This window comes from Galendromus occidentalis, unplaced genomic scaffold, assembly GCF_000255335.2.
Source record: "Galendromus occidentalis unplaced genomic scaffold, Mocc_1.1 scf7180000075836, whole genome shotgun sequence".
NCBI lineage: Eukaryota > Metazoa > Arthropoda > Arachnida > Mesostigmata > Phytoseiidae > Galendromus > Galendromus occidentalis.
Genome location: NW_003803826.1, coordinates 265,504 through 288,936, shown reverse-complemented (window position 1 = coordinate 288,936; position 23,433 = coordinate 265,504). Strand labels below are relative to the sequence as shown.

Below are 23,433 nucleotides of genomic sequence, written 5' to 3'. Positions count from 1 at the left end.
CTCCCGCTTCCCTGGCATACCGTAGTTCCGATCGACAAGACCGTATCCGGAATGGCGATCAGGGTGTTTATCAGGAGCAAGAGCTCCCGAAACTAAGTACCCGGGTTATTCAGAACATGCTCTTCGCAATAACTTTGATTTCGGCTTTCGGCTATCAGATTCTAGCATCGTAATGCTTCCCTGCGTAGGCGGAACACCTCATGAGTGTTTTTCGGTGTCTACCTCTCGTGGCCCAGGCGAGCGAACGGTCCATTCCCAGTTTCGGTATCAAGGCAAAAACGGTACAGTTAAACTCGCGTCAACTTGACTAAAATAGACGGTTGTTTTGGATACATGAAATAGGTTTCCTGGTATTCGATGATAAAGTTCAATGCTCACACTTCGAAGACTTCCCCGGGGCAGTGGGTGAGAATCACTGACTAATGGGCCACAAGTGCGTGTCAGCTTTCGTCCGCCGATCCCGAAAGGACGGGGTCATCATTCCGTATTCAGCTCTGTTACGTGACTGAAATTCTCCTCAGAAAACAAGCGGAGCCGCTTACTCGAACCATGAGCATATAGCTTCATTACACAACGCGTGACGCAATATCTCGTGGTCGAAAACACAATTCGGAACCTTCTGGCGGCCAATTCATTAACGAATTCTTTCCATGAGACCCGCGGCTGGTTACTCAGAAACAAAGTATGAAGAAGTCGATTCTCTCTCGGGAATGTTGGAAAAAAACTCGGATCCGACTGTCGGAGGTCTGCCACAATCTCTCGGCTGGCTCGGAAATTCCGAATCGTAGAATATCAAGCGACGGAAAGGAGAGAAGGTCAATCAGTCTCCTTATCATGGTAGAACAGCGTGCTATGCACGGTGAGCGGCTGGTATCCACGGGTCGAATTCCGTCGGATCGGGTGAATGCGGTAATTACTCACGAATGGTTCACCTTATTCATGTCGTGTTCTTCGACGTATGCATTGACCTTCAGCAGAAGGGTTTGCCGAGGGCGTTCACCAAAAACTATCAGTACTCATACGCGTTACATAAACAAAAGATTATCGCCTGTGAAAGGATCCGAGCCAGCGTCGATATCTTTCATATTCGTGAGTACTCCGATATCCTTCCCCCACCCTGGGTAATGAAAAAAAGTATTCGAAGCTCAGAGAATAAACGAGCAAATATGGTATTGAATTTAGGGGATCGGAATACCTTCGGTCGGCGCACAAGCAGTACACAATGTGTCGCATACCCCCGGCTCAAGAGCACTGACTCGCTCAGGCCTCAAGACGAGACTGACAAATCCGTCTGATTTCCGTGCGGAACGAGCAGGATAAACGGAGAAACGAGCATTGTGCTGCGGCTCCCAAAACTTCCAGTTCAGAAATCGAGAGAAAAATAGGTTTTGAAAGCCTAGCGGTTCGTGAGATTAGGTCCTCATATCTTCCAAGTTCCCGTCCGAGTCCTGGACCTCACTTTCAATCAGTGACGGCCTTGTCACAGGCTTCTTCACTTTGTTGCGCCCGCTTCAGTTGTGATTCTCATTCCACGATTTATCTCAACTTCGGTGGTATTGTCCGACAAGGCTCAGCTGAGCAGCTGCATTTCTCCAGTCCACATTGAATGTAAGACTCAGACGTCGAAATAAGCGGCGTCAGGATAGAATTGTTCGCTCATCAGTCAACGGAAAACATTCTGGGAGTCTGATACGCGGTGTGCAACCACTCAATGAGTTGGAGCATCGGACCATTCGCACTTTCGGAAAAAATCCTTGACCAAGGAACGTGTTATCTGAGCTCCCCGCTCCAGTATTCCATCAGTCGACTTTTTTGTGAGTCTCTACCCCCACAGATAGCTCGATTCAGGTACAAGATTCTAATTATTTTGGTCATGAAGGCGAAAAATGCATCGGGAATCATTATAACCGCGTGAAAGTCAGTCTATGGTCATCTCCGGTGCTCCGAGATGGCGGTCCGTCAGGCAGATAGTCGTTGGTCGCTCACAGTTTCTGTGACACAGTCTTGACACTGGAAGTTGTCGACGGAACTTTATTTGAAAAGTACCGCGGGCCGCGTTGTCACCCACAAGTCACCTGATTCGCAGCGTAATAAGTTGTCATCAACGCCGCTAGCTAAGGTCTTATATCGCGATCACCGGGAATGAAAATTATCTAGAAATGGGACATCCGCGCCATGCGAGACCTTGATCGCGTATTGAAGTCGCTTATTGGAGATCTGCGAGGATGATTAGGGCTCCCGCGGGACACGAATTCCAGATGACATCCAGTTGCCGGGTTTATACGACGATTCTGGGAGGGATGTAGCCACAACTTCGCGGGCTCCACTGATCTCGATCTCGCCGATGAGCTAGCTCCAAGTTCCCGCTCCCCCTTCCCACAAGTAGACTCGTGTCCCTGGCCCCTCGGAAAAATATTTGGAATGATCCCCTTCCTTCTCCGGAACCGAGCCTGAACCCTGGTCAGGATCTTCGTACCGACCAATTTTCGGTCCTTCTTCCCCATTCTCCGGATGACTATCCATCTGGCTCGTTAGTGGGCTTTCTGAGTTTCGCTCGTTTGCTCGCGGGAGTATAGAATTCTCTCATTGCGATCATGAACTTTCCCGAACTTTTAGCGGCGAATTCATCGCGTAGCAGCTCAGGAATTTCTAATCAACGGCATCCGAGTCAAAATCTCGGGGTTGGGCCTTGATCGCGGCGAAAAAGCCTCGACTCCATTGAATAGGATTCGAACCTAACTTTTCCGGAAGCTTCGAGCCTTTCATGTTTACTCTCGGCAGGTCCCCTGTAGAAGGGTGTCTCGGTACGGTATTGACAGCTCCGAGACTCCGGCTTGATGGGAATTCTCGCCCTCGAAGCGCCCGCGCGAGAGAGGTCCGGAACCCGCCAGAATTCCACCGCCGCGCCGCTCGCTTCCTTCGTCTGAATACTTCTCGAAAGACCGGAGATTTCTTCGGTGCGCTGTAAAATCTCTTGCAGAACGAGACTCGGCGGCGCGCGGAGAATCTCCGGCGACTAAATAGACGATCCGCTTTCGGTTCGGGGATACAAAGAAGTTTTTTCCCGCTCCTCAAAATTATTATAATTCCGGAGACAGATGCTGTTCTCGAACAGCCGAAGTGCAGCGATGTCGAACAAGCCAGGCGGAAAAGGCTGCGCGGTGTCAACGGCAATTCTCTGGTGTCCACGCAGGTCAATTGATTCGAAATGAAAAGTAAAGCTTCACAACACATCGAAATTTCTGCGATTTTGAGTGATGAAAGACTCCCAATAGTTCTCGGCGTCTGTGTGTGCGATGTGTGATTTACATCAGAGACATTGATCCCCTGACCGGCACTGCAGCGAAGAATTAATCATTATTGAATTTATTGAATTATCACAATGAGCCCTCAGAAACGTCACACAAAGAACCCGCCGTCGACGATTGCGTCAGAATTCCCGGACAATTATGATGATCAGCGGCAGCTGCTGAGGAGACGACCGCTATCGGAATTCGAAATCCAGATCACGTTGCTCGTTTTGAATTCTATCCGCTCCGGCTCTGTGCGGATCTTTTGTGCGGGGGAGTGCTCCTAGGTGCGGCCCCTCAGGACACGAACGGAGTCTGCATCGGAATGCCCCGGCACCTCATTTCCTTCATAGGCACCAAACAACAAGATATCGAACAACGATTCATCGAATCGAGCAGCCCTCCTCCTTATTCCAGGCAAGTGCTCGCGGGCTCGGAGAGTTTTCCTTGTTCACCATCCCATACCTGTGGAAGATCCCCAACGACTAAGCGCCTTTACAAAATCGGCCTATTTATCTAGGTAGTTCGATCCAGGAATAGAACAGGGAACACTATGGAAAGTTCCGCCGCGACTCGGGCCGGGAGGACTTGGTTACTCACCGAGGAGTGCGGACCATCTCAGCCTCGAATACGTGAAGCGCTGTCAGGAGTTTTATAATCATCATGAATCTCATCCATTCGATGTTATGACGGCATCAGCTCAAGGAAAAGCGTTGAGGAATTCTTCGGAATCCCTCTAGAGCAGAAGCTCGGCGGCGCTCAATTTGTGCTAATTCGACTGAGTAACAAATTGTCCCACGCTTCAGAAAGTTCAATTGCCAGACCTTGAGCTTTATCAAGACCTCCTGCGGCAGACAGTCCCCAAATATGATCGAATTAGCCCTCACATTCCGAGCCAGAGCGGCTGTACAGGAAAGCCGTACGACGGCCCGCACTACATATACGTATGTATGTACTTTTTCGACCGTTATCACAGGCTAGAAAACTTCCCGCTCCAATCGCACGTCTGTGACTTTGCCGTGGACCGAAGCCTTCCTGCGACATTGGATTTACCGAATAATCACCACCGGGCAAGCAATGACCGAAGGTACGCTGGTCGTTGATTTTCGGGCCATTCATTCAGAGATATCGCCGCAGCTTTCCGCCGTCAGAAGCCCGCCGCGACTGTCACAACGATATTTGTTGGGTTTTGGACAGGGTCTTGATGGTGGCCAAGTTGCGTCACCGGAGCAAGGAAAGGAATTGAGGCCCAGATTAAGGGAGTGCTGACCGCCTCAATTCCGGCGAAGACTTCTTAAATCAACTTCTCGTTCGAAGCGCAACATGGTCATGGCATGGCCCCATGGTTCGAGCGTTTCTCTACTATCTCTGTGATTCCAAATCTGTCTTCTCAATGACCCTTCACTCGCGATTCCGTTCTGAAGTGGTTTTCTACTCCCCTCGCCTTGGCTAAAGCCCCAAGCTGGAAATGTGTGCTCGAGTGGACGAGATCCCTCGTGGGATTGGTTGGCGAACGGCATCCTCTGAGGATTGGCACAATCTTGCCTGTTGGACAAATTTTCGATCAGCCAGATGTGATCGGTGACGAGCGCTGAGACTCGGAGACGGCGATCCGACGATCTCGGAAATCGGAGATCCTACTGCGCTCGGGGGTTTGTATCTACGTGGGAGCAGGAGCGTAGTTTTGAAGAAAAGGCAGTCAATTCATCCGTCGAAACGATCGGTATGTGAGTCCCTCCAAAGATCGGTGAAGATGGGGCTCTCGGGGAAGGAGATTCTCCGCTGCATTAATTCAGGAGGAAATGCCCTGAGACAAAGAAATTAGGCTCGACAGACGGGAGACTCGAAATTGAGACTATACGGTCAACGGGATGAAGTATGCTTGAGTATTTTAATGTTGAAAGATTCGAAAACCGACGATTTACTAAGAATAAAATCGTACGGTTTGCCGTCGGGGTCGGGCACTTCTATCTGTATTTCAGTGATAGTCATGGTCAGGCTAAGCGAGAAGAGACCGACACTTGAATCGGAATTCTTACCCCTGTCGGACTAGACTGTAGGTCAGACTGAGGAATTTGAAAATTTATTCGAAAACGCTGAGGCTCTGCACAAGTGGGACTTCTTCGCCCTCCGATGCCTCTACAGGACAGTCTGAGCCGCGAGAATCCGACAACTTCGCCGCGTGTAGCCAGCATCAGGTGCCGGACCATGCTTTTTATGCAGAGAGCCCTCGACGTATGCATTTTCAGCAGAAAATATCCAGAACACGCGCTTTTGTGCACGATATGCATTTTGCATGAATGTCCGAGCCTCATGTATATCATCGGTTAGAGTACTAAAAATGATGTATTCTGAGCGAATCATCTCCTGAAGCTTTATTTTTTCTGTCCCTACAAGAATAGGGGCGATTTCAACAGATGCTTATTGCTCTTTGTAATGACGCATTCTTAAGATTACTCTTACCAACATAATTATAGAAAATCGCTGGTTTGTGCAAGAGCCGATAATAGGTGCGGATGCTATAATTAATACGTCTACGTACAATTCTAGTAGGTACACTCCTAGGAGTGAGTGCGTCTCGATACAATGGTTTGAGAACTGATCAAGTACGGCCAAGATAAGAACGAATTGGCGTAATCCATCAGGATCTTTGCTCTTGCTTGTAAATCACTCAAGCGCATTTTGCCGCGAGTTAAAACGATACGCTTGAAGCTGCTCTTTATCGCCGACTGGTAGAGAATGTTACGATTAGCGAAACATGTCGTTTTTGCGTGTGATACTTTCTTCATTCTCTTAATCTTCGACCTATCAGCAGAAATCACATGCCGGCGAGATTCTCGAAAACAAACGCGAAACCGATGCTCTGGGAATCGCCGAATTTACTGTCCAAATTGGGGGATCGATGCGATTGCGTGGCCCGAGCCCCGTACCTAATGCTTACGTGCAGGCCTCCAGGAAGCACCGCATAGTCCGGTCCCTGCCGACCTCAATCAACCCCCCTCGCCCAGAAAGAATTCCGGAGACGCCACTGATTATGAGATTCAACCAGCCATGGGGGTGCTTCGCGCCCTGAATTCTGAGCATGACATCAATCCTCAGCGACACGAGATCAAACCTCAGCAGGCTTGTGGGAACAGAGCCGAACTGGGTTTCAAAAAAAAAGGAGGGCAATCGTTGGAGGATACTAATTGTAACGGGCTCCCTGAATGCTTATAGTCACGAGGAAGGAGAACTAAGAAATTCGAATGAGCCAGGGAGTTTCGTTGAACGGAGGCCGCTTGGCTGAAGTTGAAATCGGAGTGATCGAATCATTGGAATCATGAGAAAGAATTAGTACGACAGTGATTCCTAGTCAGTGGCTGTCAGGATGGCTATGGAGGAATCCTGAGGAGGAAATTGCAGGATACTCCTTAGTTACTCTAGCTACGGGGGATTCCTTGTGGAGAATCGGAATTGTCGGAGTATCATCACTCCAGCTATGAGGGCCATGCTGCCATGCACGGCGCCCCCACCAGGCACCATGGCATGCGCACGCAGTAATTTCAAGCGCGGCACGCAGGCAAGCGCGGTTATTTCATGACCGCTCCCCTGAAGTAGGGCCGGGTTTTGCGGATTCTTGTTCGCAGGGGGGGAAGGTGTCGGAATGCGGACCCGCTTTTTCGAACTTGGACATATAAACAATGTTGTCGTGTAGTTTTCGAGCGAATCGTGAGATATTTCAGGCTTCATCGTGTGATTCGTTGCATTTTATAGAGTGGGTGGATACTACCTTCAATACTCCAAGCAAGCTCGCGAGGATTGAGAAGTCCTCAATAGCAAGAGACAATATTGGCCGAGCCGGACACCATCTCGCCCCCCTTCTGCCTGGAAATCGATGGAGGCATGGTACGATGCATTGGGAAACCAGGGCTCAGTCCCTTAGAAGTGAAGAAGGAACAGAAAAAAGAACACGAACCGACCGGATCGAGGAATGGATCACACTGATAATAAAGTGGAGTTCCGCACCGAGCACGGAGTTCAGGCTGCCGTCATGAAACCGCTTCATGGCCCGAACAACGGATGAAAAATGCTTTCGGATGGCAGCGCGGACAGTCAAGCGCTCGGCTCCGGTCCGGATGCAGAGACGAAACAAAAACGAATGATTAAGCGTTCAAACACTTGCGAAATGGGAAACTGACGTTACATGTCTCAAGAGAAATTAAACAATCAGCTCTGCAGTTTAAGGAATGCTGAAGATTTTAGGCGTAATGTTTGCGACGATGATGAATTGAAAAATGCTACTTGCTAATCGTGAAGCCATAATACTGCCCGCTGCTAAAGTCTTTTGTTCGACTCCTAGGCTCAAAAGATTACTCCGAGGGGCACATCTTCATCCGGATCAATAGATTTTCATTTCGACACATCATATTCCTCAAACCGAGAAGGAACAAGCGTTCGGGGAAAACAATTCATCCAACCGTCGTTCGATACGTTACCCGTGTATTGAACGATTCGAGAATTCTTATTTGGTGTTCCCTTGCTCAAACGTGTTGGGAAATCCCAAGCCGAGCGATTGCGAGTACGTGGTCGTGGAGAAGAATGAAGTTCAAATTGTAGAATACCATCATTCCGATCGGTATCGGCGAGTACGCGGCCGTGTGGAGCTGATGGAGCCGGATCCTAAGCACGCACACTTGTTTTTCTTATAGCAGTTTTAAATGGAGGCAACGACTTTTTGTAATCAACCCCACCACAAATGACCTCGGAGTCCCAAGATACGATTCATTTGTTCCAGGGCTGACTGACTAACTGATTTCGGTGAGAATTGGATTCATATGATGGCTTCATTTTTCTTGTCCTCGTCAGCCCGATCGCCCGCCTGTTGCGCGCGGACTTTCGTCCAGACATTGAGCACCAGCCGTGAATCTGAAACAATTTGACAAATTCAAATTCCCAAGGGAATTTTGAAGAACAGTTCAGCGTTGCCACGTGGCGTCGTTCGACGGCGTATACGCGCAGCACCAAATCATTCACACTTTCCTCACTGTGACTCTCGGTTCCCCGCAGCCCACCGTTCACGTACATCTATATAATTCCGCTCTTCCGGAGATCAGCCCTGATCTGCGTCCACACTACTCGCCGGATCATCTCGCGTTCACTAGTACGGTCTTCTGACGGCGCCGTTCGGAATAAACGCATGACGGCTATCATCGCGTGACTTCGGAGCCACGTGCCTTGATTCATCTCCGGAATACGCGAGACTTCCTCCATCAATGTCGCCGCTCATCAATCTGGAACTACAGGCGGGAACACCGTTCTGCCTCGGCCATGCTGATTGATCGGAATTCCAGAATATTACGTCAGACCTTTCAATTCATTCGAAACTCCACTAACAATTAGGTGAAGCAAAATATAGCGGCTCTAACATCTTCGCTTCGCGGAAATTATCAAAAGACACATCCGCTCAGCCGATTGACTTGAGGACGATTAGTGTTGCTACACCGAGCGAAGGATGAAGAAGGGTCGACTCATTAGCCATAGCTCGACGCGCCCCCTCGGCTCATTCGCAGAAAATGCGAACCGACCACTCGAATTTCCGAATAATCAAAATCTTCGAGAAGAGCACACAGGTGCAGAAACTGAATATTTAGCAGCCTCTGCTGATCCTTCCGTCTGTGATAACCAGCTCGAAAGTCGCAATTTTCTCGGAGAATCTGGTGACTCGGGCTTGACCCCAGGCAGTCGATGTCGATACGATTTTCCGCCAGCATCGCACGCTGTCCGTAGACCTGCTAAAAATCCATGGGCCTGTCTTAGGGAATATATCTTCAAACCTTGCATTGATCGCTATGCGCCGTCATGAAGGATGAAGCGGGTCGCTTCGCGAAATTTAATAAAGGGATCGATTCATATAATGTTCGGAATTCCCTCGCAAGGATGTATCGCAACGTTCCAGCGTCTCCTGGGACTTCATTGTTTGTTTACGTCACGTCGCTTTCGATTATGTCAACCGCTTTGATGATGATCTGCTCGAATAGGAAGACTGGAGCTTTGTGAACCCCGCATCGACGATTCCAGGACTTAGGTGGTACGATGTTTGCTTACGGGTCCGTCGAGGTGTAGAGCGCACCGGATCCCCGACCTCGATGTCTGAGGCGTTCTTCTTAGTGATGACGGAGTGGTTGTCGAGGAGTGTGATTGAGAGACATTGTGAGCGGGAAGCAAGTCCGCCCCAAGACGCTTAGATCGAGTTTGACAGGCAGAAAATGAGCTGAAAGAAGATGAGTTTGACAGAAAATGGGGTATCGGCTCCGCACACAGGAGGAATTCCCTCAGAGGCCCGAGTCAGACACCATGTAGACGAAGTACTGCCGGCTTAAAGCTGATGTCGCGCCCTTCTATTCCGCACGGTTTCCCGCTACGTCAATCATAGGCGTGAAAGATCCCGCCTCCCTTCCTGAAGAGATGCGGATTGCACCACAGATCGCTCATTTTGCGGATACGTTTCTGCGTCTGACCATCAACAGGAAAAGTAGTCGACGACATGCATCGGGAATAATCTCGGAGAGCTGAGATGCGTGTGAGGTGAAGTTCAACCTGCGATTCGATGGAGACCGGCCAAGTGAATCCGATGAAGCGGAATTTTGAAAGTCTTCGGGATTCTGGGGAGTCTTATTTTCGACTCCGATCGCAAAAGGATTGACGGGGGATTTCGGCTAGGTCGCGTCGTTCGAGTGATAACCATCTCTACACATATAAATATCTACTTCAGCAGAATCCGCACCCACCCCTGATCCGTACTGATCGCGATCAAGCCCCACCATCGAGCATTATCGTCGCCGCTCGCATCCACGGACGATCAAGATCGATATCCCTGGTGAATGAACCTACGGGAGAGTCTACCCCAGACGATGTGCGTGCTGCCCCTCAACCATGCATGAGACCTCAGTCGGAGCTGTTCTCGTTTTCAGACCTAAGTCTCCAGAGCTATGATCGCAATTATTGAACCGAATGAGTTTCCGACCGATAACTCCGAGCACGATGCCCATATTCTCTCGCTTGAAGACACAAATCGGACAGACCCAGCGCATCACTGCCCATCGGGGTCGCTCCGTCCAGATTTGGAGACTTGATTAATTAGCTCCTTTGCGGTGATGGACGTGGCGGGCGGACAGGCGACGATGTTCCGCGGTACGAAATTATCTGCATTGCCTAAATAGGGCCAGCATCACAACACCGAGGGACGCAAAGAACTAACTCTCGTACAGAGCAGCCGATCGTCATCTGTATGCCGAACAAAAGACAATCGACGGTCCCTACACTTTTTTATTCCGATTTCGGCGGACATTCTGTTGCTCGACAAGCTGACTGGAGGTGCGGCAACGGCGGCACTTGTTTCGCGGCCAAGTTCATCCCGCGCGCACACGCGAGCCGGACGCAAGCGAGGGACACGCCCGGACATGCCTTTACGTCTTTCCGCAGCCGCTCATATTTTCCCGTCGGCGTCGCAAGTAGTCACCGGGGAAAGTCTTTGAATCGCTCTTTCTGTCTTTCCGTTCGAAGTTCGTTTACAGTGAGTTGAGTAGTTCACGCGCGCGCGACAATTGTTGGGACAGCGAAAATCCGAGAAAAAGCCGAGCCTGGGTAGGAATGTTGAAATTTCTCGGGTTCTTATGATCGCTGACCGGCGGACTAGTCGAGGGGACAAACGGGCAATCACTGTGATGAGTGATTCCGTCACTCTGAGGAGAACAGTCGCATTTTTCGGGTGTCTGGCAGGTATGGAGCATGTTCATCGACGCAATGGGTCGTCACCAGATCGTGAATCGAAGAGTCTCTGCCAGCGTGTCCGCTTGCATACCCACGGTGCTGCAGAATTCCAATTCCACATTTCAAGGTCATTCACTTCAGCCCGATTGACATTGGCGGAGACGAGTAATCGGAACGGGTGATAAGGAACAGAATATTCAATGCTGAGATTCTTGTGCGATTGGATTGTCCTACCGGCAACTCGATAGGAGCCTCCCGCGTCAGGTCCCTGAAGCCTGGAGTTGTCCTTACTATTAGGGACATTCCACGCGTAGCATTGGTTCCATGGAGACGTCGGAAAGATCAGGTTTCTGGCTGAAACTTGAGTAGAAGCTGTCCGCGCGGAGTCCACCACACAGCCCCCGATGGTTCTGATGGCAGACACGCGCTGTACTAGATGCCGGAAGCGTCGCAATACTCACCGCTATCGGGGAATTTTCTACGGGGAAAGGAGTTCGCCAAACAGTATAAACCCGAGCGAGAGTGTAACCGAAGTCCTACAATATGTCATGGTTGCGGCAGCGATTTCTCATGAGACTCAGAGTTCCCGCCACGATGCTCTCGAGACGCGGGCGACTCGAGGGCTCTGCGGGTATACTGGCAGGAACGATGGGGCGATCTTGGGGTAGCCCGAGCTTTAAAGGAGGTTTTAATCTACCCACGTGCCTGAGTCGACTGAGCTAGAAGGGGACCAGTGGATCGACTCGCACGCGTCATTCACATTAATTCTCAGAGCCTCTTGAGGCGTACCCGAGGAGATCACAGGACGTTTATTTCGAGCGTGTCCGGCTCCAGGTCGTTGAGAGTGACTATTCGAGTGGATTAAAGAAAATCATCCTGTGTCACAACATTCCGTTGGGACAATCCACCATGAATACCGGATGCACGGAGTGATATGTAACCGATGAAAACCATCAGGATAGACGCCTTATAGGTACGTCTCTTCCACCAGAAAGTAAACATGTAGTTTGGAAAGCCAGAAGTATTTTCGCGGATTCTTCTGAGAAATTGTTATAGTTGCCACAGCAAGCAACCACGACAGGTCGGGTGGGGCGACAACGACAGAATGTGCCAAACGGGGAATTGGCGAACCACCAAGTGTGCTCTCCGTTCTCTCAGTACAAAGCATTCCGCCGGACCCACGACACGGTAGTTCATCCTGATCCAGGGTTGCGAATGTTTCTGTTGAATTCGTGAATTTATCCTGACTTCACTCAAAGCACGGTCGGCCATCGAATCGCGGAGATTCCGTGGCCGTTTATGGAGTCTTGAATTGGATCGAAAACGGACTCCCGATGAGGTATTTTCGAACTCGAACACGCGATATGGTTTTCTCTCATCACTCGCAGGGAAACTCTTCGCAGGGACCGGGACATTCCGTGAAAGGAGGATAAGTCCTGGGACTTAACGGTTTCACTTGACACGCTGCGCGACCTTTGAAGCCTGTCACAGAATGGAACGGAAAACAGAATTACAGAAAAGATTAAGATCATACCTGGAATTCTGGCGAAACGCCTAAACATAAGTCTGTCCAGCTTTGACTGCCTCTTCTGTATTCTCGTTTGAAGTGACGCTTCTGAATGTTCAGCTTGGATCAGCCTACGTCTCCGCGAACGGGATTTTCTCGTTTCCCTTCTACCCATCAGCGGACTCGTGGACCCCGCGACGCGTTCTGCGAAACCGAAATGCTGCAAAAGCTGAGAAAGATATGAAATGGTAAGCTCAAACGAAAATTTTCCTCCCGCGCCGCACGCATATTCATAAAGCACGTTTTCTGGGGTCGTGCTGTGACCGAGATGCTCGCATGCAGCCTCAATTCTCCAGTCAGGTCTTGCGAGCGGGAATAATTTTGCGGCCCAGGAGCCTGATTCAGCCCTTTTGAAAGGACTCGTCGACCTAGAAGCGAATTCTGGGTCCGGAAAGACTGCGAAGTTCGCCTTAGGTCCAGAGACCTGTGAGCTTCAGGGTTTCGTGGCTTTGACCGAGATTTTAGAGTTCGAGCTCATGCTGGCTCTTAACCTGAACCCCACGATTTTCAGCCCTTCCTATCGGCGACCAGTCGTGGATGTCAGACTGATAGGAGAGCGACACCGTCTCGCAGCGTTTCCTCCCGCGGGTCTCACGCAACGTACGGATCGAAATGCAGTCCTCCAAATTCACTGCGATCAATCGACGAGCCACCGATCCGGGATCTGCTTGAGGATTTACTAGCTCTCTTTTTTTTCTAAGAGATAAGCGTACCGCCTGTCGGGCGCGTCAGCGACGAGGGATAACGGCGGAAAGTCAAGCCAACACTCCAACGGTTGTTGCTGTTGTTGACCGGCGTGAGCGGCGTAAAGTCTCGCCAAGGCCGCCGGGGTGGGGCGAGGAGCTACCGGGGCTACAAATGGAGCAGCCCTCGATAGCCAGGCAACACAAACCGTGCGCGCGGGATCCGTATTCGTAGAAGCGACGAAGACGTTAGCCAGTGTGTGACTGTGTTAAGACAAACCTCCTAATCCGCTCCGACGAACTCACAGGAAACACCATGCGAGTCTTTCAGGTGAGATTGCTGTTGTTGTGCCCTCACTGGTCTCTGCGCCCCCCGGATATAGTGCTAATGACGTTCCTCCTCAAGTCTTTGTTGAAACTCGTGCTTCGACCCCTTCGGTGGAAATGTGTTCACATCGGATTAGTGCCCCAGACGTGCTGCAGGAAATTGTCCGGTAGCTCTTACCCGAGTACTCTGGTTTCGGGTCAAGATACTCGAGCACCTGGCTGAGTTCTCATCTTGTACTCCGAGTGAGACTCGGAGGCTTTTCCCTCCTTTTCCCGGATGATGACTCTCCGATGCATCGATCCCCGTACGTCTTTCCGGCAGGGTATCCCCCGTTTGGTGCGAACTCCCGGAGTTTGGAGATGGATGTATTGTACTCGCTCTCCGAAATGCATACCTCAATTTTCGTGTTTTCGAACGCTCAAGGTTGTTCGTCATCGGATCGCTGGAAAACTGCGGATTTCGTGAAGATTAGATAGAGCCATTCGGAAGTTTTGTTACTCCACGTTAGCCTTCGAGAGTTTTGTAAGTTGTCGAATCGGAAGAATCTTTGAACTATTTCCACGGCTGTCGACCAAAAGAAAAGTTGTGGATTTCGACTTCATTGAATCCGGTAAAAGTCGTGACGTAGCATTCACGCCCCGACATGGCTGGCGATGGATTGTCTGAAAGGCGATCATCATCGACAATTTGTCTCTTTCGTCAAGCTTCGTCGCGCTAAAAGAATTTTGGATGACCCATGAAAAAAACGTGACGACTCCCTCCAAGGGCCCGGACAGAATATAATCGCATCAACTAGGATGACAAAAGGTGTGACCACAATTCGCCGGTATTTATAGGGGTTGAGCGGAGCCGCGCTTTTCAGAAAGCGTTCCTAACGGTCGCTTGGGTTACGTCCAAGAATAGCGGATTCTTGGCGAAGCGACAACAACGGCGGTCTACCGGACTCCCCTCGAACAAGTTGTTCTCCTTCGGCTTCTTCGATTGTCTGAGGTCGCGCGGTATCCTCATTCCCTTCGGCAGGCTTCCGCCTCCGATTCGGGGCTTTGAGAAATTTAGCGTGCCTGTTCAACTTCACGTTGAATGGATCAAAAATTCCTCGTCTCGGATAATCCCACAATCCATTCACCGCTTCGAAACGCAAGCGGGAAAATGTTCACAAGACTTTCAAGGTTTCACTGAGTTGCAAAAACTGTGGAGGCTCGAATAAGTTTTGCCCCCCTCGTCATTCGATGACCCAGAGTCGAGCTCTCTCAAATCTGAACTTCCCCTGGAAAAACATCTGCTGGCTCTCTTGAATTGGCTCCTAGACCGCGGAATCATTGGGCTCTCTTGGCTAAAATTACCCATCCGATGAGAGTCAAATTCAGGCTTTGTCTTCCAAGCAACTCGAAGTAGGAACCGGTCGAATCGGCAATCTCCCCATGCAGTATGACTTGGGTCGATTGTAGCGTCTACATGTCGAATGCCAGTGTGCTATTGCGAGAAACTCTGATGCACGCTGGAGCGCATTCTCGTTCGCCTCCCCTCCTCGGAATTTCGCAATGCTGTTGGAGACATTCAAGTTCTGTCGATTGGAATTGACATTTCCTATTCAATAAAGCCCTCTCGACTCAGCGGGCTCTCGCAGGAGCTTGCTCTGAAGAAACAATGATCCTCGTGTGGTGTTGGCAGAAAAAGGAGCACAAGGGCTTTTCCCGCTAAAAAAAAACCTTTGCCGCATTAGGATTCAGCGGGGCTCTTCGACAAACCGGTTGACTGTTCGACATTCAGTCCGACTAGAGCTGGACAAATTGTTGACAAAAGAGCAAAACGTGTCAACCAAAGGAAGTCGGGCGCGAAAATAGAGTCGCCGAAAATTTCCTCAAGGCGTCGTCTTCTGTACACGACTTCGCACGAACAGTCTTTTTGCTTGACACACCGATTGTCCAGGTGATAGGACCGTGCGAGAAAGAAAGATACAACGATATGCGGCCGCGTCGGGGAGAGGCGCGTGGCACCCAAGCTTCTGCCTACGTCTCAGGAGGTATGGACAGGCTTGATTTCTCAGTGGAGATTGGCGGGCAGGCTTGATTTCTCAGTGGATATTGGCGGAAAGGCTCTTTGGACTTTCTCTGAGTGATTAAGTCCGACGAGAAAGAGGATTTCTCTCCTCATGCGCCTCCATGAATCTTGCGAATCATAATTCGAGGAGTCCCTCAAGCGAATTTCGGAGGCTGGTTCCATTGACTGCTCAGCAGGTCGAAGACAAACTCTATTCGCTTCATTCACTCGGAGAGGCAGCGTGACAGAATGATTCCTCCGGAGCCGTATTTCTCAGGAAAATCGAGACCTTGGACGATGGAGACGGATTCATAAGGGTTTCACCCAACACTTGAAGGAAAGCTCTTCTGCCCCCGCGAGGTTTCGTGAGCAGCGAGAATGCTTCGCAGGATAGAAATTCCCCCGATGAGCCGTCAGGATCGAACACTCCTCCTGAAGACTTTCCCGAATCACTCTTTTCTCATCCGTTCTTCCCGTTCAATATATTCGGTCACCGCTTCAATCGTACGCAATTTGTCTGATCCGGACTTGTTTGTCGGTTTCTCCGTTGCCGGTCCATTGCTTTGTCAACGGCGAGGGGACGACCAGTGCTCGCAAGTCTACGAGGAATTGTTTGTTCTTCCCGTGCGCTCTGTTCTTTCTTCCTGATTCCTCGCTGTTTTCTCCGATCCGTCCCCCCCTCCCCCGACTACCTTGCTCAAGGTTCGAGACCAAGGTCTGAGCACTTCGCATCCATCCTTATCTTTGCCAGATTTATGTAGGAATATCTCATAGGCAGTCGATAATCATTGAGCTCTAGGTAGTGATTCATTGCTCGTTTGTTCTCTGGTAGGGTCGGAATCGACGACCGCACAAATTATTCCTCGATTGAACCGTACTCGAATAGGGAATCGAGAAATCTGGACCTTCTGGAGCTTCCCCCTCTCAGTGGCTGATTCCCGTAATTGGCATGAGCATTCTGTAAATCTGGGCTTGATCAGCAGGTTCTCAAGTGATCGACGTCGAGTCGTCTCTATCCCGATGAGGCGCATTCTGGTCTATTAACTTCACAAGTCCGTCGACTGCATGATAATGCGCTAATATTCGACATCTTGTAGTTGCAAAATTCATTGGTCTGTGAGTCTGCCTTTTCTCAATCAAGGAAAATGGAACTGATATCCGGAACTTCTGATAACCCACTACGAAGCAATGAATGCCGTCACTGTTTTTCCCGTTCTCTTCGCACGCTATAGTGCTCGCAGCATTTTCTCTCAAGTCGATATCCTTCTTGAAAATTTGGCGGAGAGGTACGACGATTTCCACCTGCGGCCAATTTGCTGCTACTGCGGCTCGCGTCGATTCAGATTGTCCGCGGCTGGTGCGGGGCCTGTCGTTGTCGCGTTCCCACGAACGTTTAACGAAACGACCTCTCGAAGTTTGGCTTAATTTTGACGCAGATTGACCGACTGATCGACAGCACCGGTATTCAAGGACGAATCGACCACAAAAATATCAGGACCGCGCCCCGATCGTGATCGGCCGCACTGGCAAGCGCACTGCGATTCCGCCTGCGGGCTCTAAATCGGTGATCGGCGAATAAAACAACCATCATGAATGAGCCGGCGAGCCTCATTTCTGGTAGCTCTGCAGCAACAACAACAATCAACAACCATCAGCACAAGTCCGGGGTTTCCTTCTCTGGACAGTTAAGCGGTGTGGGATCATTACCGGCGCCACGGCTCGACGTCGGCTGCAGTCTGAGGCAATGCAGCTTTGACCACAGTGAAACTCCGGGTTACCAAGATCTGAGTCAGGAAGCAGGATGTAGTGACCACAGTCCGAGAGAAAAACAAGAGCATCAAGCTGTTGTTTCCGAATCAGAAGAATCTCGCTCCTTTCCCTCTTGATTTCTCAATGAGATCCCCGGTCGGGTGCTCCGATACGGATCCTTTTACGAGTCCTTTTAGGTCTTAGGGGAGCTCCTAAATACTTGTCGTTTTCCCTAAAAACCTACCGGAGCTAGATTTCATCATTCTCAATATGAGAAGAGAGCACTTGATGTCGGAAGTTCGCAGGGGGAGCTGAGCTGCTCCAAGCAAGAGAGCCTTCCCGTGTCATCGGAGTCGATTGTAAGTGGGCGCGGCACGTGAAAGCTTGAGGGCTGAGGACCGTAGACTTCGGTGCTGTTATGTCGATAATGCCGTTTCGCAAGTCGTGCACTCATCTACGATAAGGCCCCTGGTTACGAGAGCTCAAGTGTGCCTAGAAGCTCTCAGGAGGCTCGTGGATCCTTTTCGGCGGAATGATCAGGAGCAAAAGATAAAATTGAAGGCTCGAGACATCATTTAATGCTCGATGGTCTGCCATAGCATGGCAGAGTCAGTCCCGGGGAGTCGCAAACTTTTTTAGTTTTCGGTCTCGCCCGCCATCACATGATATACCTGTTGGAGTTGCGTCGATGAATTGCTCTCCGCAAGCCGTGGACAGGCCGATTCAGCTCTTCTGGCATAATTTGCATAATTCACGAGTGGAACAGCTGTTCGCGTTGACTCTACACCGACGAAAGCAGCAGAAAGCTGAGCGAGCTACGCTTTGTTTCGTTGGCGTCATTCATAAATTGAGTTGTCACTGAAAGGAACATTCAACACCGGGGCTCTTTCTGGATGACTCAGAAAGCCGTTCGGGATAACTAATGAAACTTGACTCCCCTCCTTATTGCGACGCTGTCGGACGCTTCCATTTTTCTGGTCACTTGCTCGAGCCCTCCGGCGAAGTTTCTGGCAGCTTTTCCTTAGCAGTTTCTTGGCACATGGCCACATAGTGCAAACATGCAGATCGAAATCTTGGACTGGAACCCAACATCACTCAAAGTGGAATAGAACCGAAAATCCCCCTTCGAGCGGAGTCGCGGTTTCCGACCAAGATGGCAACAATAGCGACGCAGCTTTTTCTTTCTTGTTCAAGGCGACCGTTGAAGTATGAGTGTTTCTGATGGCCAGTCGTATAACTAATTGACAGTGTTGTCCTTTGTTCTAAACTCGCCGTCACTTTGCGTCCCAAGCGCTGTTGTCCGAATTCTGCCACAATTCGAATGTGTCCAGATATTGCTTCTGTTCAAAGTCTGTGACCGCTGCTGTTCCCCTCGTCGATTAGTTGTATTTCTTGGGAGAATTTCATGGTTTGATCATTTTCCCGCGAATGTCTCGTTCCACCAGAATCATCGTGAATGCCTGAGGATCAAATTCACGCATTCTCCTGGAGCTTGACGTCATGGATAACAGTCAGTCTCAGTTAGTCGTTCCAGAAGTAAGCTCTTGCCGGACCTATATAAATACATGAAGCATCAGAAGAACAAATTCCCGCGCTGACTGGTGATTTCTTGGCTTTCGCATCCGCTCTTCGACCTGGCAAATTATTTTCGAGAGCTGGTGATGATACGTGTATATTTTTCGTTCCCTTCAAGTGAGCCGCGTGTCGCAGCCGAATTATCGGAACGGAAAAACAAATCCAAAAATAGCGGATCGGATTAGGAAATATGCAACGCTTTCCGATATTGTTCATGTGTGATCGGCGGCGGCCACTTATCGGATGGCTAAGTTTGAAGTAAAATTTCGACGTCCCCCTTCTGGTGGTCAAGAGGCACAGGATTTCGTGGACGAGGACTTATCGATATTTCCTCCTCCACTACATCACCATCGGGAGCCCTCGCTCCAGGATCTATTCGAAACTCCGAGTGGCGTGGGGAAAACCCCGTCCAGAGTCCGATGAGAGTATCTGGCCGCCTCCTTCGGGGAAAAGCTCGCGCTCACAAATCATGCGCCCAAGACTGATCACTGCATAACGGAGTATCACAAGAATCTAGCCCATACGAATTCGTGCGAATTCACTCGCCTCATTTCTCCGCGATCAAGGGTCATTCTCCCAGTGCCCTTCCTCCCTGCTGCACTTCAAGATCACCCTCGGCCTGATGATCTCATGAACCACTCATGGGGCATGTGGGCAACAACTTGAGAATTAAAAACAATGGCTTCCGCCATTGAGCCGAGCATTGTCGCACCCGGACCTTTTTTCGCCTTCGTCACGTTCAAGTTTTTCCTTAATTTTTCCCCGCGGCAGGAAGCGGGATTCCCTCGCTCCTGAAAACCAATGGTGTCTTGGTCTGATAGGATCCCATGCAACCACCGATGCTTAGTGATTACAATCTTCTCCTCGACGAATGTGATGCTTGCGCTTCACATCATGTCTGAGCTCTAGGAACTCATACCTCCGTCCTACGGAAGGGCGAGCGTCGGGAGCTCATTGACATCGGTCAATTCATCAGCTGTCTCCGAGGCTGTAGTACGAATATTCGATCACCTACTTCATGATTACTCCTCGGAAAGTCCATCCCGAAATCGCTATGGCTCCGAAGCCCAATGTCGGACGATGCTGTTCAACACGACTATCATTTCATACATTTGTTTTTGATCTTCAGGTGTTGAGCGTTGCTGCTCTCTCACTGGCCACGTACGGGCAAACCGCCCAACACCCGCAACAGGCTCAGTCTGCACAGAATGCCGCCGCTACGGCGAAGCAGTTGTCGCCAGCCGCAGTTCACTTCGTGAACATCGGCGAAAAGCTCGAAGGGGACTACAAATTCGGATACGACACAGGTACGCAATCTCGAGTATTCTGAGGAAGACTTGATGCCTCGTCGTGCATCCTACGTCAGGTGATCGAGTCCTTGGTCGCCTGAACACGAGCACGAGCATCCCGCGAAGGAGAGAGGCATGATATTCAACAATTTCTCCCCTAGGGTCAAGTAACGGATTTTTCTTAGAATTTCGAAATTAGACCAAGAGCGAGAAAGATCAAACGCTCAAAAATCTCGTAGAACCGCGCATTCGCAAATGCGTGGGATCCAATGAATTACATGAGGAATTTCGGAATCTGGGTGACATTGGGGTGCGGCCTTGTTCCGTTCTTGTTCTCGCTCTTGTCCGTCGCGATATCAGTCTGATTGTGAGCTGTCTGCTGCGGTGCTCGAGAAGCCTTAGTCGTGATTCACTCCCACGCCTCGGCGAGCTTGCTCAAAAAAACTCAACATTTGTTCAATTACGCTGGTTGCATAACGGTACCGCTCGCCCGCTACTTAAGCAGGTGTCTTCGTGGGATAATCCTTTCGGCAGGCGCCTTCTGTTTCAACGGTGTTCCTTCTCTGTGCGGTTTCGGGTGTCGACAGCGGCGTGTGAGCTCGGTGGATCCGGCGAAAGGATTTCAGAAAACGCATCCGTTAAAAGCCCATCATCATCGCTTCCCTTCTCCTCTTCAAGCTCCTCATTTTGCCGCGCGTTTCGCTCTTCTTTCAACAATTGAGCTCGTTGTGACATCCGACGATACACCAACGGCGAGCTACTGACAATGGAAGAATGGAAAAAAATTCAAATCCTTTGGAAACTCTGAACAAAGAAACCCGTGTCAATGTAAGAAATTCATTAACACCGACGGTATTGGCGGTGTGACGAAGCGAATCGGAACTTCAACGAAGGAAACTCGTTTTCCGTCCAAGAGTAATGAGTATTAACGTGGAATCAATGCGGGTTTCCTCGACATGGTTCGGAGTCGCTCGGGATGATTTCTTTGAGTTTCTCGACCCTTCGGAGAAATGGAAATGAAGGAGAACTTTGCAAACGCTCTTGTTTGAGATCAGGCGCTGTTTATCTCCCTATGCAGGCTTATTGAGCTCGCTTAACTCTGCTGCTTGGTGGTGGATGATCGGGAAGCTCTTCGACATATAACGGTCGATCACTTGTTCGCCGGCCCGCTCTGATTACTCCACAACTTAATGAAACTTGCTCGAAACTAAGTACGACGCGCTTATTGGAATGGCTGATTGTACTTAGACTAGAACAGGGCAGGTGGCGCCCGCAGTTTCCAAGCCTTAGAGGACGATACACAGCAACTTGTCTCTTACTCGATCCCTTGGATGATCGAGATCAAAGATTTTTTGATTCTCATCCTATGCGAACCATCGGGAGAACCGTGGTGGGAGCAGCTCACAACAGACCGGGAAAAAACAACGAGAACTCAATCAAGCGAAATTAAGAGCGGCGGCTCGCCCTTCTTACGCCCGCGCCGATGGGCCGGCGCCGTGGGAGCCTGGAAGCATTCAGAAGACTCTAATCGCGATATTCGGCTCACCGAAGACCCCAAGACTTTGACGACCCCAAACCTTCAGATCTAGAAAGAGAGTTCCCGCCTTGATGGAATGTAGCGCTAAAAGTAGTCACTTCAAAAAATGATGGATTCATCGATGCGGCTAGAGGATTAAATTCTCGATTGACCAACGGACAGACCGCTGTCCTAACTCATCGCGCCACGATAGAAACAAAGGCAACTCTCAGGTGCAGCCATTGTTGGCGCACGACTCGGACTTCTCGTTTCATTCTTTCAGAACCTCACAACATCTTGAACTCATTCAGCGTCCCTTGTAATAGCTCTGCCGGTGAGCGGGGTGAATAGCTATTCAATGGAATCCTTCAGAATCTCACTCAGACAAAAGATGGATGTAATGGGAAAACTCGATAGTAACATTCAAATGACAAATCATTCCTGACTGAGATAACACAAGCGACGAGAGCAGCTGCAGAATTCTCGGAACAGGCGCAATCCGAATATTTTCTGGCGTTTCCCTAACTGAGGCTATGTAGGCCGCTTATGACTTTTGGAGCCCATTCAAAATTTCCAAGGTTTATTCGTGTCGATTAAAACGAGCCGTTCTTGAATATAGATGCAAGAGTTCCGTATATCGTATAAATGCCGAAGTCATTGGTGCGGATGTCGATCAAGGGACCGTTCTTGGGGGTATGCAACAAGCCGCGGGGATGATATATGAAAAGGCACGGAGAAAATTCCGTCGAATGCGACTGCTTGGGGTTTTGCCGATCGAAGAACTCCTTCTCATCAGTTGCAGTAGGTACTCGCAGTACGCCGCCTTGCTCCTGACACGATACAATGGCAGAGCAATTGCATGAACTTTTTGGTCGGGTATCGGCTCTGAATCGGCTGTTTTCCCAGGAGTATTTTTGTTTCCAGGCAAGGGAAACGAGAATGGGCAATCTTTCCGAGAAGAAACCAGACTCCCCGACGGTACCGTCAAGGGAGCTTACGGATTCATCGATGCTACCGGTTCGTCATTAGGCTTTTTAACTCGTAGCAACTTCTCTTCCCAACAAGCTCAGTTCGGATCCACAAGAGCGGATCGTGTCATCTCCTCAAATGTCAGACGGAAATTTTAGAGTTCCTTAGTTTCTACACCGATTTGGAAATCTCGGTCTTTTCTCAAGTAATATATTTCACTCTCCTATTTGCTTCAAGATGCGATCGGGAAGGGTGGTTTCCATCGTGAGGCTCCGGTTCTGGCTTCTCTGATTCGAATACTTTCGCAGGTAAAATGAGGATCATCCGCTACACCGCCGGAAAGGACGGATTCAAGGCCGAGGGAGATATTTTCCAGGTGGGTCTCGAAAGCTCTCAGAAGCTTCTGATGCAAGCCAAGGGGCGGTACCGAGTGATCTTCTCTGCGTCGTCAGAACCAAGATCGATAAGAAAAGTTCTAGACATCGCAAACCTTGACTTGAGATCGAATATGACATGGGCATCAAGCTTGAAACACGAGTTAGAAGCTCATCTGCCGTTGAGGAACTTAGAGAGAACTCATTTTCAGGACGGAGCGCCTGCCAACACCCCCGGCCTCAACGGACCTGCCGCTGCTGCGGCTCCTCAGGTGAGTACGAACTACGAGACGATCTGACCTTT

At 49.9% G+C, this 23,433-nt stretch overlaps 1 protein-coding gene across 1 annotated transcript in view; it reads left to right on the top strand.

The window, feature by feature from the left end:
* LOC100908625 (extensin-2) overlaps positions 1-23,433 on the top strand; it is a 39,577-nt gene that overhangs the window by 12,192 nt on the left and 3,952 nt on the right. Inside the window, 4 exon segments of the mRNA XM_029112989.1 lie at positions 20,111-20,288; positions 22,711-22,803; positions 23,064-23,131; positions 23,342-23,401. Of these exon segments, the coding sequence (XP_028968822.1) occupies positions 20,111-20,288; positions 22,711-22,803; positions 23,064-23,131; positions 23,342-23,401 (399 nt within the window).